Below are 17,377 nucleotides of genomic sequence, written 5' to 3'. Positions count from 1 at the left end.
ACTTTCTCCTGTGGAAGCAGTGACACAGTACAACACACCGGTGAGCTCACTCTGACAGAGCTCAAGCAATAAACCTTTAAACCTCACTGTGCAGACACAATGTTTGTGGCGTAGCGTCGTTGGCATGGGCCTTGGCATAAGGAATGGATTGGGGACCAATCCATTCCACATTTCCCCCACTACTTTGTAGATGGGAGAGTGCAGGCCCATTCCACCCATGGAACCAGGTGCAGTTGCAACTTCCTGCACACTCGACAGCTACGGCACTGCACAGCGCGTTTTGTGTGCACGTGTGCGTACGCCCGTTCATTGCGGTGCAGCAGAGGCCATCTGTGCCGCGTGCCGTGCCAGGCTCGTGCCGTACCTTGGCCGCCTTTTTTCCCTTGAGCGTCCTCACCAACTCCCCCTGCTCCGACACCAGCTGGTAGAGCCGTGCCGCGTCGCACGCCGGCGCTGCGTTGGGGGGGCACGATGCCACGGCCGTGCCACTCGCGAAACCGGCCGCCTTCTGCAGCGACAACAGGAGGACAGAAAGGGGCGCAGCACTGGCCCTTCAGTGGTTGAGCGAGCACTTGCTATTGGTAACTGAAGCACTTCTGGTTGGAAACTTTTATTAACCCGGTGGCGTAGTGTGATTGGCATTGGCCCGGATGAAAGGAAAGTAATGGGACTATTTCTCTCCACCTTTCTCCCTCTTCGTAACCTGGCGACTTGGGCCCTCTGGCCCGTGGGTCCAGGTGCAGTCGCACTGCCTGCACACTCGATACTGAAGCAACTTTTTCAACTGCTGCTCTACTCATGGTAGTACCAATCGATCTTCAGTTAACTGCCTCTAGTCGTTTCCACAGATGAACTCCGAGGTTTAGTCGAATTATTATGTTGAGTTATGTATTGCAATATGATTTTACATTGAACTGGGACCCCATAGCGTAAGTGGGAGGGGGTCTTTGCCTTTAAGAATGGCAGTTCACCAGCATTGATTTAAGCAAGCCTGATGCGACACTGTATGTCGAAACCAGTCCAAAGTTTGCTTGTCATAAAACAATGCTGCTGAAATTATAGACTCCCAGAAGCCCGTGCAGTTGATTGTTTGTGTAAGAAACACTTTCGTTTTTTATGTGGAGACACCGATATGTGAAGGAGGTCTGCTTAAGTATTTTGTACTGGTAGGAACCCACTGGTTCCACCAGCCCACAGGGAATTATTGTGTCTGTCGTGCAGGGAGGGGCTGGGTAGGGAGGGTAGGGCTGGGTGGGGAGGGTGGGGCTGGGTGGGGAAGGTGGGGCTGGGTGAGGGGTGGGAGGGGTGGGGGCTAGGTGGGGAGGGGCTGGTCACCCCGTGGTGCCCTTATAAAACTCAACGTTTAACCTACTCACGCCGGCTTGTGCCCGCCCTCACAGTCGGGCATATTTGCGGAATACACCACGCCGCTGTTGACTCTGGCCATTGACCGAGCAACCCAACGTTCCTACTGGCTCCCTCCGCTGGAGGAATGTGTAAAGGGCTGTAAGGTCGCCACGGTGTCTCTCTGAATCGTCCCCACCTCTTTCTTGCCAGCATCAGCCTTGCTCTTCTCCCTGGAGCCCGACGTTGGCATATCCTTGGTGTGTCCGTCAGGGATGTAGATGAGCACACAGGGAGCCTCCCTGCAGCTGTGTGGGCTGGAACACAAACATCTCCCGCATTGAGCCACATGTAATTTTGAAGAGAACATTTGTATAAGCATGCGTGATACGAAGAGTGATGTGGCCAGCACCACGCCCAGCCTCGATCACAGCTGCTTCTCTCAATAGTGCTCACATCAATACATCACTGCACTCAGTACTCATTTTGGGCTGAAGAGACCAAAAGAACCCCCCGGGTAGATTTATATCCGGATTACCAAGTGTGCATTACCTGCAATTGGACCTGCGTCAGACACACACATTGCAATATACACAAGAAAACACACATTCACACGTATAAGAGATGTTATTAAGAGTGTGTAACCATCCATCTCTCCCAAGTTTCAAAGACGTGTCGGATTCAGGGTGACAATTTAATACAGGAATCATTAACTGCCACTGTGGCGCACGGTGTAGAAGCTGTAGTGTGCAAGGACACCGATGTTCGTAAATCAGTCAGAATTCTCATGCGCCCGACTTGATACCATGCATTGTGAGCCTAATATATGCTAAAAAATCCATCAACTAATGCTTCGGCTCATGCTCATACATTAACACACACTTCCAAGTACAGCCCTCTTGTCAATCCACTGCTGGATGAGGGGCCTCCCCACACCGTACAGGTCTTTGGGGTTATTTGACCATCCGTCACAACACTGGTCAGAGCAGGTTAGTGGGGAGCATACATTAGCACACAGTACAGTGCCCCAACTACCCCCTGCTGACAATATAGACCCACAGCAGTCTGCAGAATCCATTTCACTGATGTCAGTTGCCCACCCAAGCATTATCCAGGTTTAATCCAGCATAGCTTCTCAGATCTCACAAAATTGTGCACATTCTGGGTGGCTTCGTCATAGCCATAAAACAAGAACACACGCGCGCATAAAACCTGTTTAAAAGTGCCGTCCTGAAGGCGGTGGTGGTGCGGTGTCTCTGCAAGGCTCGGCGAGCTGCACCCACCTGATGGTCTCATAGGGCTGGTCGCAGATGTAGAAGCCGCGTCGCTGCACCTGGATGATGTCGCCTTTCTTGAGCTCCGCCAGGCACGGGTCCCCAATCATGGCCGTCTCTTTCTGCACGCGCCCGCACACGGAGTGTCATGGCACGGACGTGGCCGCGGGGACGGAGAGGCACGAGCGGTTGGGGCGCGGATCACAGGGTGTGGGCGGTGCGCAGCTTTGGGTGTGGAGCACTGACCACGAGGGTGTGAGACACAGGACATTGGGGGGTTCGTTTACAAAGTGTTTGAGGAATCGGGTCTTGGGTATAGAAGACGGATAGTGGGGCACAGCACATGGAGTGTGGAAAATAGGTCATGGTGTGTGGAGCATGGGACATTAAGTGTGGATCACAGGGTATCGAGGAGGAGGGGTCTTGGATATACAACATGGAGTAATGGGACACGTGGCACAGTGTGTGCGACACAGAGCAATGTGCCATCGGTACAGGGCATGGGTAGCAGCACACGCACACGCACATGGTGGGTAGCAGCACACGTGCACGCACATGGTGCACAGCACGCGGGAAGAAGACGACGACACACTTCGCAGGGCAGGGGGCGGGGGCCGGGGGGGTGTGGGTGCAACCAACCTTGCTGTTGCGGTTGATGAAGTCCTTGAAGTCGTCGTCCTTGCCCAGCACGGCCTTGGAGATAATGTGGTCGTAGTGGACACACACGGCGGGCGTGGCGGGGCCGCGCGCCGTCTCCGCCAGCCACGTGAGCTTCGTCGTGTTCTTGAAGTCCTTGTTGTCCAGGTTCAGCGCCGCCTCCACCGACGACACCGCGCCCGCCGCCGTCCTAAGCAAAGCCGCGGCAACAAAGCGTCTCTTGCAAATCGAGGTATTTAATTAACAGTATGGAAAGGGTAAAACGCGGTAGATTTTTGCAAATAGAACCTCTTTGCACCAATTTTGCCTCTGTTTTGGGAAACCTTTTGGATCAATGTGGCCAGTTTTCAATGGGCCAAGTCCCTTAGAGATGAACGGACGGACATAAATGCTTTCAACAGCTGGCCCGACAGCAATTATAAAAACAGAAATACATGACCAAATATAGAGCATCGTTGAGAGACTGAATACCGCGCGTTCACTCTCAATGCGAAAAGTTTGGATTTTGGTGCAGTGGCAAGGTGTTCCGCACCGGTGAATCTTGCCGATGCGGAGGTTCCCCCAGTTGATGAAGGTGACGACTTCGCCCTCACGCAGCGTCTCAGCGTCGGCGCCGTCGATCAGCACGCGCGGCCCATACCACACGGTCTTCATGCCGACCGCGACGTTCTGCCGGCAGCACACGCAAGGGCGACCCCGAGTCAATCCCAGGTCACGGATTTGCTCGCTCAATTTCAGGGCAATTGAAGCCAGCAGTGGCATTTTCAACCATAATGAATGTACATAATAATTAATGTAGTTGCCCCGGATCTGGATAAATGTGTTAGTCTCCCTATAATAGGCAACTGGAACAGCAACGTTCACTCCGATGACAGAGGTTATGTAACTACCCAATGTTGTTGCGTGCTATGTGGACCAATCACTGTGCACCACATTATTTAGTAACAAACTCGGGTTTAATTGAAGTTACAGAACTCTGTCACTCATACCACGTTGCCAAAGCAAGTTGCAGTTGTTGTATAATAGGCTAGCATTTCGGGCAAAAACGGCAAACACCAACACCACCAGCCAGTCAAGGAGAGAGGCCGCATGCTTCTGTAACATGAGAAATAAGTGTAAAGCCACGCGGTTCATTTAACATTGAGCCTGTGTGACTGTAGCCAACAGTGAGGGGTGTCCGTCTTACCTTGGGGTGGTGGTTTAACATGTAGGCTTTTGCGACCAATATCATCCACAATACAGGTTTTTACCTTGGGGTGTTTGGCAGCATCCTTTTGCTCCTCCTGGGCCCCGGCCACAAGAACGGTGACAGCGCCCTCCTTCTGCAGCGCTGTGTAGCGCGGGGCGATTGGGTCGATCACCTGCACGTACACCGGGTCGCACATCAGCCCTCGAAAAACCGGCTGGGACTCCCACACACGATGAGGATTTTCATCTTACCTTAATTGCTCACAGAGGGCAGATTAACTTTCTTAACAGTACAAGAATCCCTCTGATTATCTATGGATGCCATATCGTGATGCATTGTAATTTTTCTCCAAATCGGCACTGAACGTACCAAGACCCTGTCATGTTCATTATCACACAGAGAAATCCACTGCTGGATGAAGGTCTCCTCAAGCCATCACCATCTCTAGCTTCTGCACACAAGCTGATTTAATTGCTCCATCTCTGCAGTAGATGTCCTTTTGGGTATGTTCCCTCCTTCGGCTGCCACTGGGTCAATATTTTCGATCCCCAACCACCTTTCGGTCTTCTTAACAGTCTGTCTGATGGGTTTAGGATCGTGTAATGTGGCAATCAATACCGACGTTAAGTTAGGTGAAGTTGCATAACACCCTGCTCCAAACAATGAGAATAGAACAAGCAGGTAAAGTTGGCATAAATTCCACGTGGCGATGACGTCAGTGAATGGGTGATCAGATGGAGAGCACACAAGCGCATTCCACCATGTGTCGTTTAAAAGGGGTTTCCCACCCTCAGCAGGCGTTACCCACCTTCTTGTTAAAGGCCCAGATTTTGTCCCATTCCATGTTCACGACCGAACGGGAGGAACCCTGCGGGTAACAGGAGAATCACACGTGCGGTGAACACAAAAACAGTGGACTTGCGTCTGACCTGGCATGACCGGCACGACGACGAATCGATTTCAATAACTGGACTAACAAACAGTAGTGTCTTGTAATTTCATTTTGTTCATAAATCCGTATTGTGCCTCATTTAGCAAATTCACTTTTCATAAAATCATTGAACATTTATCCAAAATAAGTTATTATTGAAGCCAAATGTGATATGCATTTAAAGAAAATAAGTTAGAAATTATACTTCCCAGAAAAACCCTCTTAAAACACTAATGTGACAATAACAAATGGGTTTTAAGGTTTTATGTAACAGGCAAACAGCTGAAGATGTGGACACACCTTAGCCAGGCAGCGCCATATTCTAAAATACTTTGCAAAGAAGGAAACTTTATATAAGCGTGTCAGGTCTGGCGCACGCGGTGATGCGGACGATGTTGTCCGCGTAATGCTCCATGCAGTACGTCTTGCGACAACGCAAGGTGTGTCGCGTTTGGTACCTGGGCGGCAATGAACTGCTTCAGGCCCTCCACGGTGAGGCCTCTCCTGAGCACGCCCCGCACGGTCGGGAAGCGGGGGTCATCCCTGGGTGGGACAATCGCATTAAATCATCCTCCCGCAGCAACAGTAACAATAACACTTTGGATTGACGTACAAGTACCATTGTAACATTGTTTGGCAATAGGTGTAGCGGCAGAACAGTGTGACGCAATAGTCTGAACCGAAAAACTCAGTGTAGCCTTTAAAGTATTTTATAGATGCACTGCTGGATGAGGCCCTCCCCACACTGTGGGGTTATTTGGTCGTACTTAAGTATGCTGGTCAGTCGGGGTTGGTACAGGCCAAACAACATATAATGACATAATGCCCGATCCACACATAGGAAGGAGACATCACAGCGATACACTCTGTTACTCCTGTTGCGGTTATCTGGCTTTACCACCTGAATGTGAAATTGTAATTTTTGCTCTGCATCTACATCCGTCATATGAGAGAAGAAGAAGGGGTTGAGGAAGTTAGGGAGCATGTTTGAGTACATTACAATGGATGTTTCTGCAATGCCCTCTGCTGTCCACAATGTAGCCCTGCAGCCGTGTACAACACCTGTAAGGATGAATGGAGCGAACTCATACAAGCACTTTCGTCCAGGCAAAGGTTCGCTTAGCTTCTGAGATGTGATGAGATTGGATGCATTCCAGGTAATTTGTCCGTCGGAAATTTGATTTATATCATATCTAAAATGCAACCGCATCTCAAGAATTAGTAAAATAAATTGTGGGATTCACATTCTGGGGTAATAAGGAAAAGTGATGTGAGGAAATATATAAATGATTTGGGGAAGGGGTAGTGCAGTGGTTCGCGCACTGCGTTATAAATCCAGTGACCTGAGATTGATTCAAACAAGTCCTGGGCACTCCCTACTCCACTTCACCAACTCGCACTGACCAACGTGGGGTAGTATGATCAAACAACTCTCATGACCAGCACGGTGTGGGGAGGCCTTCATTCAGCAATACATTAACAAACGATTGTAAATGATAATTATGATAGAAGTGGGATTATGATGATGATGATGATGATGATAACAACAATGATGACATGCTATGGAAAAAACGCAACTCTTGACAAATCTATCTTGACAGAATCGGTTGGTCAGCAGATGAGCAAATTAGTGAGTCGTTGAATAAACACCGCAGGGAGACAAGGCAACGGACAATCACTCACCAGCCCTCTACGAGTCCCTCCTCCACGAACCAGGTGAGCTTGCGCTTGGACAGCACGGTGTTCATGAGGTTGAGGCGCGCGTACGCCCACACGTACGGGCGCCGCAGGCCGAGCGACTCGATCACCCAGTAGAACTGGTCGTCGCGATCGTGGTACTCGGTGGTGCGCAGTGCGTGCGTCACGTTCTCCACGCTATCCACGATGGGGCACGCAAAGTCGTACGTCGGGTAGACTCTGCGGCCGGGGGGGGGGGGGGTGAGGTCGATGGGGCGGCGAGATGGTTGTTACGGATGGAGAGATAGCACATCGCTACTGGAGAACCTCACCGCATGACTCGTTTTTCTATGTATTTACTCTACTCTCCAGAATATGCTTAATTGTTAATGGCGAACTGTTATTATTGATTGACGTTTCTATAATATTTAGGATTCTTGTGGATCATTTACTGTATTGCTTTATTAAACTAATTACAGTACTGGTAGAGAGAGACACGGCTCACCTGTACTTGCTCCCGGTACGTGGGTGCGGTTCGTTCTTGCAGCGGTAGAGAGTGGGGTCGCGCATGCAGCCGTTGTTGGAGTTCATATCGATCTTGGCGCGCAGGCAGCACGTCTGCCCCAGCTCTGAGCCCTTCTTCATCTCCTCCCACAGCTGCAAATTCTTCTCCACCGCTGCACAGACAACACCACTGCCGTCGTCACTACCACTCCAGAGGTACAACCGCCATGACGATGAAAATTATCATAGAGGACATTAATTTAAATGAGGCAGGAGATGTTAATGTTAATCAGCGGTCTCTACATCACATGGGACGTATTTGCTAGGGGTGAAAGAAACCAGCCTTTTGTAAGAATAGGCGGAGTAAGTGAATTAAAAAAAGTTCATTTTAAAGTATTCCAACGAAGCAATCTTAAACACATATCACATTTTTTTCAAGGACACCCCTCAATTGGCCTAACATCCCCACACCAGACCGAGCTGTGAGACTAGGTGACGACATTATTGGTGTGTTCTGCACTGTGATAGAGGCGGCAAATCTCACAGTTGCTCCTGTTCTTGGACTCAACGCGCTGCTCCCGCTCCTGCTTCATGAGTTCGGCCGGCGTGTCATCCACGTACGCCTTGCCCTCCTTGATCAGCTTCTCGGCGTACGTGGCGATCAGGTCAAAGTGGTCCGACGTGTAGGTGAACAGGTCGGGCTTGATCTTCAGCATTGCCACGTCCTCCAGAATCACCTGGTGGCCACGGAGCAGGAGAGAACAACAACAGCAGCAATTTGAGTTGATAAGGCAACTGCATCTCAAGCCGCTCAACAAAAATAAAAACTACATTTTGGTAGAAAGGGAGTGGGATGGGGGGGGGGGCGGTCAATGGAGGGAAACACAGAAGGGAGGGAGAGAGAGAGAGAGAAAGAGCAACACGGCCCGGAACCAAGCAACCAGGCTTGAGCACCAGCAACGAGTCCTAGGGACAGCCGGGGCAACCAGGGCAGCACCAATGAGTCCCATGGCATCCTCAGTAGGCCATAGACCAGGACCCATACACCAACGAGACCCAGGGCATCCATCTATGTCGTGCTCCTAATAATAGCCCGAAACGTAATGGTAAGTTTAACCCCAACGTTGAATCCTTTAGCAAAACTATAACCCGAATGCTAAACCCTAACTTCATGGCTTTTCACCGAGAAGTTGCAGAGACCGAGTAGAAGGTAGGGAAAGAAATGAATGGGCATGTAACAATTAATCAATTAATTAAAATACATTACTATACTCTCAATGCGTAGAATTGTGCATACAAGAATCAACTCTTTATTATTTATGCAAACACAATCCATTTAGGTGAATGGGAGAATGAGACTATAAATTATACGGGGGGAAAAAATAAACACAGAAACGAGACGGTAAAAAAAAGAATTGAAAAAAAAATCATGATTGATTTATGACCCAGAACTATGGCAATTAATTAAATTGCAGCAGGCGAGTGAATCGTTACATGCCAAAAAATAATTACGTCAGCTTCCCTGCTCTCTTCACAGTGACCACTCTAACCTTCTCAAAGTCCTCCTTCTCCTTGGCGGGGTTGGTGTCGTCGAAGCGCATGATGAGCTTGCCGTTGAACATCAGCTGGTAGTACTGGTTAAGGAGGGCCGCCTTGGCATGGCCAATGTGCAGGAACCTGCCAAGGCAAACCCACAGCATATGCACTCGCAGGCACAAGACGCACAACCTCCATCACTCGCAATGCTGAGAGGCATTTTACTTAAGAACGTATATGATGGTGTTGAGGATGTTCAGAATGATGATGATGATCATCATAACAATGATGATCATCATGTTGATGTTCATGATGATGATCCTAAAGAAAATTATCATGATGATGATGCTTATGAACATGGCTATGCTGATCATGATGGTAATGATGGCAACGATTGTGGTCATGATTATATGTGAAAATTAATTATTATGATGATGCGTTCATACCCGCTGGCCTCCGGGGGAAACCTCACGACCACCTTGCCCATCTCAGCGCCCGGGAGCTCCACAAATTTGCCCACGTCCTCCTTCTTCTCCTTCCCCTGTAAATCGACAGTCCCCGTGAAGCAGCCTCCTTACACATACATCTACCAAATGCCCCGGACAACCAAAGCACATTAACAGCCCTCTTTTCAATCCACTGCTGGATGAAGGCCCCCCCGACCTTACACTCAAGGAGGTTGCTCACCACGATTCACCATACTGATCTTTGCAGATTTGTGAAGGGGTGCCCAGCACCAAGGTTAATAAATCACTTACCATTGGTGTTAGCCGTGGCCAGGAATTGAACTAAGTTCACTGGGTTCACAGTGCAAATCATTCACTATTGCGCTAACATTTTACCCCCTGCATCTACTGTACATATCCTGAAGTTGCCGAGGCATTAAGTGCCCTGCCGTTTCAGCCTACGGAAGAAGACATAATTGTGTATTTCGCAGACACAATGACTTCAAATTACCCAGAACGCACCTGATATCATCAGATCACGGAAGGAAAAAGGATTAAGCCTATTGAGTACTGAGATAAGTGAGCATCAGGCATAACAAATGTTATAGGCTGCAGGAATATGTTGTCAGAAGCACAGGGCAGTGCAGCAAAAAAGTACAGTACTTCTATGTGCTTCCCACCGTCACCAACCCACACTGGCCAGTCAGGTGAAGCATGGTCAGAAAGATCTTCATCTAGCAGTGGAATAACAAAGTAACTGTGCTACTACCACAACTACTACTACTCACTCCCGGGGCGGCAGAGGCGCTGGTGGCAGCAGCAGCAGTGGGTACGCAGCCCTTGAGGTTCCACGCCTTGGAGACGGCCTGGAAGGTTGCGTTGGCAGATAGAAAGGCAAACCAGCGTGCCACGTGCGTGGACGCCTTCTTCTGATCCAGCATCACCTGCCACATGTTGTTGCCTGCCACAGGACAGAGCCAGGATGAGAGGTGACGTGTTAAAGCTATTTTTATTACGAATAGAAAACGACCAACACTGAGCCACACTCGCAGACTTGGCAGCATCTATAGCCCCCTCCACAAATCCTGTTTTTCATCTCCATTGGACTAAACAAGTCGACGTGGCAGCTGTTGCAGTGGTGTTATTGTTGCAGCCTTGTTGCAGTGGTGTTATTTATCCCAGCTCACTTATAAACAATTGGATATTAAAATTAATGTTTGTTTCTGGGACGGGGATTAATGTGTAAACTGTATATTTAGTTTACCGACGCCCTTGGACATATGTCAAACTTAAACGATGGCGTGGCAGTGTCGCACACCTTTCAACGCGGCCCACACACTGATGTCGGCCAGCGAGAGGGCATGCCCGACGAGGAACGTTCGCAGTGCCAGGCTCTCATCCAGCTGCTGCACAGCGGCCGAGAACGAGGTGGTGCCACAGAGCATGGTGGCACCAAACTCCAGCCAGTGGTCGACCTGCACACAGCGACCGGCAAAGGCGCTTGTCAAGTGCCTCGCGCAGAGTGCACGTGTAATAATTCTACCCTCCCCCTCCCTCCCTGGCCCCAACGAGTCGATTAATTTACATGATTTGATGAATTTTGAGATTCTATGAAATGTCGGGATTGAATGGATTATCATTTCGATTTAAAGCTTTCGTGACTGCAGGGATTCATCTTCTTGGTTCTTTTGGTAAAGTCACTTAGAAGGGAAATAATAAAATAATAAAAATAAAATATAATAAAATAATTCTCACGACGTTTCGGCCATAACGCAAGCAGCCGTCCTCAGGTGAAGGTCTGTCGGAAAGACAGCGTCTGAAGACTGAAGATGCCGTCTTTCCGACAGACCTGTTCTTCATCTGAGGACGGCTGCTTGCGTTGTGGCCGAAACGTCGTGAGAATTATTTGATTATGTTATATTTTTATTATTTTATTATTTCCCTTCTACCTGACTTTACCGAAAGAACCAAGAAGATGGATTATCATTATGTGGGGATGCAGTTTCACTTTAGAACAGATTATTTTTTTTACTCATCTTTGGCATTTCATTTGTATTATTTCTTGGTTATTTATATCTCGTTTATACAGTTTTGTTAGATTCATCATTCTGTACGTTGAAATTATTTTGCACCGTACATAGCCAACCGAGCTAATCGGAATATTAGCATCACAGGTTACTGACTGGGCAATTGTAGACGCTGCCGTTACCTCTGTCTGTTCCAGGAGGTTTGCCCCATACAGCCCATGGCTAGGGCTCTGACGTGCGATGAACCGGCAGATGGAGTTGGGGTCGTTGAACGTCACGCTCCTGCCAAGAAAACGCACATTTTGGTCACTCATGTGTTTGTTTCAATCAGCATTGATCAACGTGGGTGCGGAGCTAACATTTTGTATCGAGCTCAGGTGGCAACTCATCTTGTGATTGCGCTGGATAGACACATTCACTGCATTACCTTCCCCCAAATGTAAAACCACCCACAATGCCACTGCCACAGTGAATTACAATCAAATTGAATAACTAAGGACCATAATTTTTCCATATAATACATTATATTTGGGGTGGAACAGTAGAACACTGCTCTATGAACCCAGCAACCTGAGTTCAATTTGCAGCCAGTTAAAATAAGTGGTGAGTGATATCCGAACTGGTCCTGGACCACCCTTCAACAACCCGCACTAATTAGCATAGCCAAGCATGGTCAAACAACCCCCACGACTGATATGGCATGAGGCCTTCATCCAGCAGTGGACTGACAAAGGCGTGTCAAATGTGTAAATTACAATGTTTATTAACATGACATATCACTGTCATGTAAACACATGAGGTCTTGAAAGTCCTAACTTGATTGTGACACAACCAACCAGCTATATACACTGGGAAAATGTTATTTTACCTAGAAGATAACCATTAGAAAGATCTCCAAAGGCATGACATTACCTCACTTATATTTGGGAAACATTTCATTTGTGCATTCTCTGCTTTAGGACTTAACCAGTGACGAATGAATGATGAAACCGACTGAAAGAAAAAAAAAATTAAACATTTTTACACTGATCTGTGTTATGTCATTACTGTATGATTCAAATCGTTTTTATAGTCAAAATCGCCAAATTTGCGGAGCTCCGCTGCAAATACAGGAAGAGACGAGAGGTGAGGCAGCGACGAGCTCAGCCTCCCCTCTGATTGCGCAACCCCTCAGTAACTGGATGGAGCGCGGGCAATAAGCGCATGCCTGTTACTATCTCTCTGTATGCCACCAATGTAATGATTACATTGGTGACAGACATGTAATGATTACATCGGTGATATATTTAGACTATACAAATCATACATAAATTACATTTATAACACAGATCAGTGGAAAAATCTTATTTGTTTTTTTTTTACTTTTCGTAACAGCTATTTTCATTGGAGTATGACAGGTGAGGCTCTGCCGCCCCTGCCTCCCCTGACCTCACGTCCCTGCTACACATCCCATATTTTAATTACCCCGCTTGTCTTTGTTTCAGTCCTGGACACTTACTCGGACACCCGGAGGCTCGTTTCCTGTCCTCGCACCACTGCAATGAGCAAGGAGTCCTTCACTTGCTCAACAGCCACCAGCACGCCTTGAGTTCACAAACGACAGCACGCAAAGACCGAGTTATCGACAGGCAGCAGATGAGGCACAAGAACGATGATGTCATCTCAACGTGAAAAGAATGCTGTACTGCTGTTTTGGCAATGAAGACGTTCGACATTTTTGTGTATTTGAGCAAAACTTTTGGTGAAACAATCTTAGCAGCACACTCCAAGGTTTGAAACCCGACGAGGTATTCCTGGATAACTGACTACAAAACTTTTCTATAATATACGTGCACAGGCGTATGCAAAACCAGCCTGCATCGTTAAGACACACTGTACTACAAAGTACAGAAATGGGGCTTAAAAGGAATACATCATGATCAGTCACTGGGCCAATTTCATGTATAATTTGGTGATGATGCTGTGTTAGCAGTGGTGCACGAGCACAAATAACAAAAACTACTCATCACATCGGTCAACTTTTCCTTAAAAGAATAAGTATATTCTAGACGACGTTTCGGGCAATGGCCCTTTTCTTCACATCACACAGACAGGCCAAAGGTCAAAGTGATGTACATTTCATAGTGTCGAATTAAAAATGGTAGGTTCTGAGTTTACGGTGCCATGTTCATAGCACGTACGTGCATATCAACACAATTCGCACAAACTTACAAGGACGTGTTTTACACAGGTCAGCTGTTTATTCATGTACCCTTACACTGTAGTTTGAGGAAACAGTCCAAATGCATGTGTGGCCACAATGTTTCACTTCTCTGCAGACACGGGGCACGGCTGTTAAGTTTTCTTAAGTGACATGCCTAAGAACTGATGATCATCGCTTTGAAAAGGAACGGTTGTGAGTGCTAAACGTCTTGTCTTTTTGATGAATTCCTTTAAACACGTACACCAAACCCTTCACAATTGCATAGCCCATCAAATGGCAGTGTCCCATGGTCTGTAACTTCGGGAGCCGCCTCCACTCATCGACAGACAGGAATTCACCCAAGTGGCTCAGCGTCCTGTATTGGGTTTTTTTCTCTCCCCCAAAAGTATTTCATTAACAAGACGTTTCAGGTACACACACGGAGGATATGAAAGTAGGTTGACACCAGCACATACACAATACGGATTACAGTCCAATGGAAACCTGTCTAAACCGCATGTTTCAATAAACTGTTTCAATAAACTCGAGAACGTTGGTGTCTTCCTAAGCTCTGATACTCCTGTAGGAGAAAGGTAACAATTAAGAGGGGGACGACCTAAATGCCCTAATGAATGCTCTTATAAACCAATGCCCACTGGAGGAGAGAGGTAGTGATCGGGTTCCATGTTTGGTGGCAAGCTTCCTCCTCGCCCCTTAGTTTGGCACTCAAGATGCTCTAGAGCGGCAATGTTTGACAATTTATTGGCCCATTCATGCAGTGCTGGGGGAGCATGCTACTACTTCCAGTTTGACCATAAAACACCATCGGTTGAGCAACAACACAATGAAACAACACAATGAAACAACACATTCGTTGCTTTGTGCATTGAGACGGTGGCGGGCGGGGGATGATCCCATAGTTTATACGGAGTTGCTAATTGTCAATAACAGCCGGCAATCTAAGATATTATTTTTTAACCAAGCCCTAAATTTGGTGATGACCAGGAATGATGAAGAGGATGAAAGTGGAAACCGTTTCAGAGTTTTCTTTAACAGAAAAAAAGCTGCTGGATGATATTGCCAATTTATTCAAGAAACTCTTTGGCTAAGAAGTGTTTTGTTTCCACGCAGCCACACAAGGCAATTGGGTTTCTGTGTAGCTGATAAGCTGAACAATCAGGTTTGATCAGGTTTGTTCCCTCAGTGTCGAAACCATTTATAATTTTACATACAACGCTTATTATCTCTATGCGAAAATTTACTTTAATGACATGTCACAGCTTGCTACATGAAGGCTTTAGTGCAAAGCGTGATGCCGTTGTTGTTGTTGTTGCTGCACTAATCTTAGTGAGCCTCAAACAAACATTCAGTGTTAAATACTGTATAGAGTTAAGTATAATATACATACTTTCATGGTAAATTGATGGTGACAGCGGTTGTGATGATGGTAGCTCTGATGGGACACTGGTGGTTGGTGAATGAACATGGCATTAGTCATAATCGTAGTTCGTAATCATGAATATGTTATAGATATCCTCGCTAATGATGTTGTTTCGTGATGACGACGGCAGCAGCAGCAATGTCGACTTTATCAGCGATAGTACCAGCTGCTGCAGATACTGCCGAGCACATCAACGATGAGCCAAAGCCGACGATGCTTCCGATGACAATATATATACAAAACCACGAAGTAACCAACTTTGAGGCCCGGGTGCACTAACAATGATCACGTCAATAAGAACAATGACAGCTGTGATGTCTCCCCCCACACACTCCTTCCCACCCAACCTATCAACCCGTCACCAAACCCAGTGTCCGTGCTGGCTCAGAGGCTACTCACCGGCAGGCGGGCTCGCCTCGTTCACCACGAGCTTCAGCTGCATGTCGACACGAGCGAGGGGACACGACGGAGCCACACGAAGGCAGTCTTCACAGCAGCAGCAGCAGCGGCAGCAGTGGGCCTCCTCCTGCTCCTCGTCCACCGTCTCCGCTGTCGCAGGCCCGGGCCACGTTGTGCAGAGACCCCGGCGAGAAGAGACCTCCCCTTCCAGTTACGTCACTTTTCTGAGACGAATTGGCGGCGGCCATATTGGGTAGGGAGACTTCTCCCCCCCCGCTACGTGTACGTTGATGACGCAAAGGGGCGTGGCGCTGAGTAGGTTGAGGCTGCCCCCCCGCCCCCCGCCATCCACCCCCAACGAGTTCTCTCCTTTACCAAGATGGCGAATGGGATGCTCGTTGCTAAAGTTAACGTCAACACCAGGTGGTAAGGAGTGTATCGATTCATATCGATTAGACAAAAAACAACGATCCTCCCCCCCCGGTGTAGCCTGTAACAGACTGAAGGCGGGAACGGTACACGAGGGGGTGGGTGGCCAGCACCACGCGCGACCGCCTTTGTCTCTTCCCAGTGGCGATGTTTACAACACCGCACCGGGTACTCATTTCAGGCTGAGTCAACCTAGGGGAGGCTCAGGACCGGTTCACGTAATCGTCACTGATGGTGGTGGTGGCCGTGAGCGGGAATCGAACTCGCCGGGTTCGTAGCGCAGCGTAGCGCTAACCACGACGCTACCGCTCCCCCACTCTCTATAGGACCGCACGTACACACGTGTAGTTACGATTGCTTTAGTATTACACTTGCTACTGTTCGTGTAGTTACGATTCCTTTAGTATTACACTTGCTAGTGTTCGCTTGTTTACCCATGAAAGTATCACCGAGTCCCAAGACTTGTCTGTCGAAGTCATTTTGCGGTGTCCTCTTTCAAACTTGGGTACATTTGGACCGCACATGGCGTGGGTGCAGGCGAATGTGTTGCTTGAACCCAAGTTAAAGTTTTATTAAGTAAGGCATATCAGTCTTATACCGCCTGCGTGTGTGTCATTGCACATTGCAGTTGCATGTCAACGTGTCATGATGCAATCCACCAACAACCAACGACAAGGATTTCACGATCGTTGCAACAACGCAATGAAGGTGTAACGTCACTAATGTGTACCCGAGTGGATCGATGAATCTACAATTTGACTGAAGACACGGCTGTGATGAACCTGTACAAGCTTAAACAATTACCGTCTCTACCTTATTAACACGTCGGCGTTCGCAACTAATGATTCGTAATTTAAATGGTTACTCAATTGGCTGTCGGGTGGTGGCGGGTTTAACGACACATTCACTCGATCTAACCCAAACAGCACCTGTATTATGGATTCGTTATTGATTTTTGGTCAGATCGCATTAATGTGTCGTGCACCCTCCACCCAAATAATATCACGTGAACAAACGTGCCAATGTATCACCAATGTGGCCTTTAACGTTACGTGGCCGGTTACAGACAAAAAAAATCGTCTAACGTGATTTTGTTCTCTGCCATGTACTTGTCTTTCAGTGACACACGAATTATAAAGTTAACTGAAGGTGTTTCATGAAACTGTCTGCAGGTAATTAAACCCAATGAGCTCCCTGGAAGAGAAACTGCGAACCTTTCTAACTGGGCGACCACCTTGAAATAAATGATCGACGGCAGAATTTGCTTAGCACAACTTGCATACGAATTACCATCATCATCGGTCAATTTCATGGCTTAATTGCCGAAAACCTGTCCATAAT

The 17,377-nt window shown here is 47.8% G+C and overlaps 1 protein-coding gene across 1 annotated transcript in view; it reads right to left on the bottom strand.

The window, feature by feature from the left end:
* EPRS1 (glutamyl-prolyl-tRNA synthetase 1) overlaps positions 1 to 15,788 on the bottom strand; it is a 33,525-nt gene extending 17,737 nt beyond the window's left edge. The window contains exons 1-18 of the mRNA XM_078596322.1: positions 15,608 to 15,788; positions 13,084 to 13,168; positions 11,768 to 11,867; positions 10,877 to 11,033; positions 10,347 to 10,519; positions 9,559 to 9,653; positions 9,127 to 9,253; positions 8,121 to 8,313; positions 7,578 to 7,749; positions 7,079 to 7,312; positions 5,854 to 5,938; positions 5,273 to 5,332; positions 4,526 to 4,636; positions 3,808 to 3,944; positions 3,258 to 3,465; positions 2,628 to 2,740; positions 1,544 to 1,661; positions 365 to 508 (exon numbers count right to left, since the gene is read on the bottom strand). Coding sequence (XP_078452448.1) covers positions 365 to 508; positions 1,544 to 1,661; positions 2,628 to 2,740; positions 3,258 to 3,465; positions 3,808 to 3,944; positions 4,526 to 4,636; positions 5,273 to 5,332; positions 5,854 to 5,938; positions 7,079 to 7,312; positions 7,578 to 7,749; positions 8,121 to 8,313; positions 9,127 to 9,253; positions 9,559 to 9,653; positions 10,347 to 10,519; positions 10,877 to 11,033; positions 11,768 to 11,867; positions 13,084 to 13,168; positions 15,608 to 15,650 — 2,355 coding nt within the window. The 5' untranslated portion in view covers positions 15,651 to 15,788. The remainder of the gene's footprint in view (positions 1 to 364; positions 509 to 1,543; positions 1,662 to 2,627; positions 2,741 to 3,257; positions 3,466 to 3,807; positions 3,945 to 4,525; positions 4,637 to 5,272; positions 5,333 to 5,853; positions 5,939 to 7,078; positions 7,313 to 7,577; positions 7,750 to 8,120; positions 8,314 to 9,126; positions 9,254 to 9,558; positions 9,654 to 10,346; positions 10,520 to 10,876; positions 11,034 to 11,767; positions 11,868 to 13,083; positions 13,169 to 15,607) is intronic.
* Between the last annotated feature and the right edge of the window lie 1,589 nt (positions 15,789 to 17,377).

The sequence above is a fragment of the Lampetra planeri genome, chromosome 7 (assembly GCF_965212315.1).
Source record: "Lampetra planeri chromosome 7, kcLamPlan1.2.h2, whole genome shotgun sequence".
Taxonomy (NCBI): Eukaryota; Metazoa; Chordata; class Hyperoartia; order Petromyzontiformes; family Petromyzontidae; genus Lampetra; species Lampetra planeri.
This window is presented reverse-complemented; position numbering and strand designations above follow the sequence as displayed.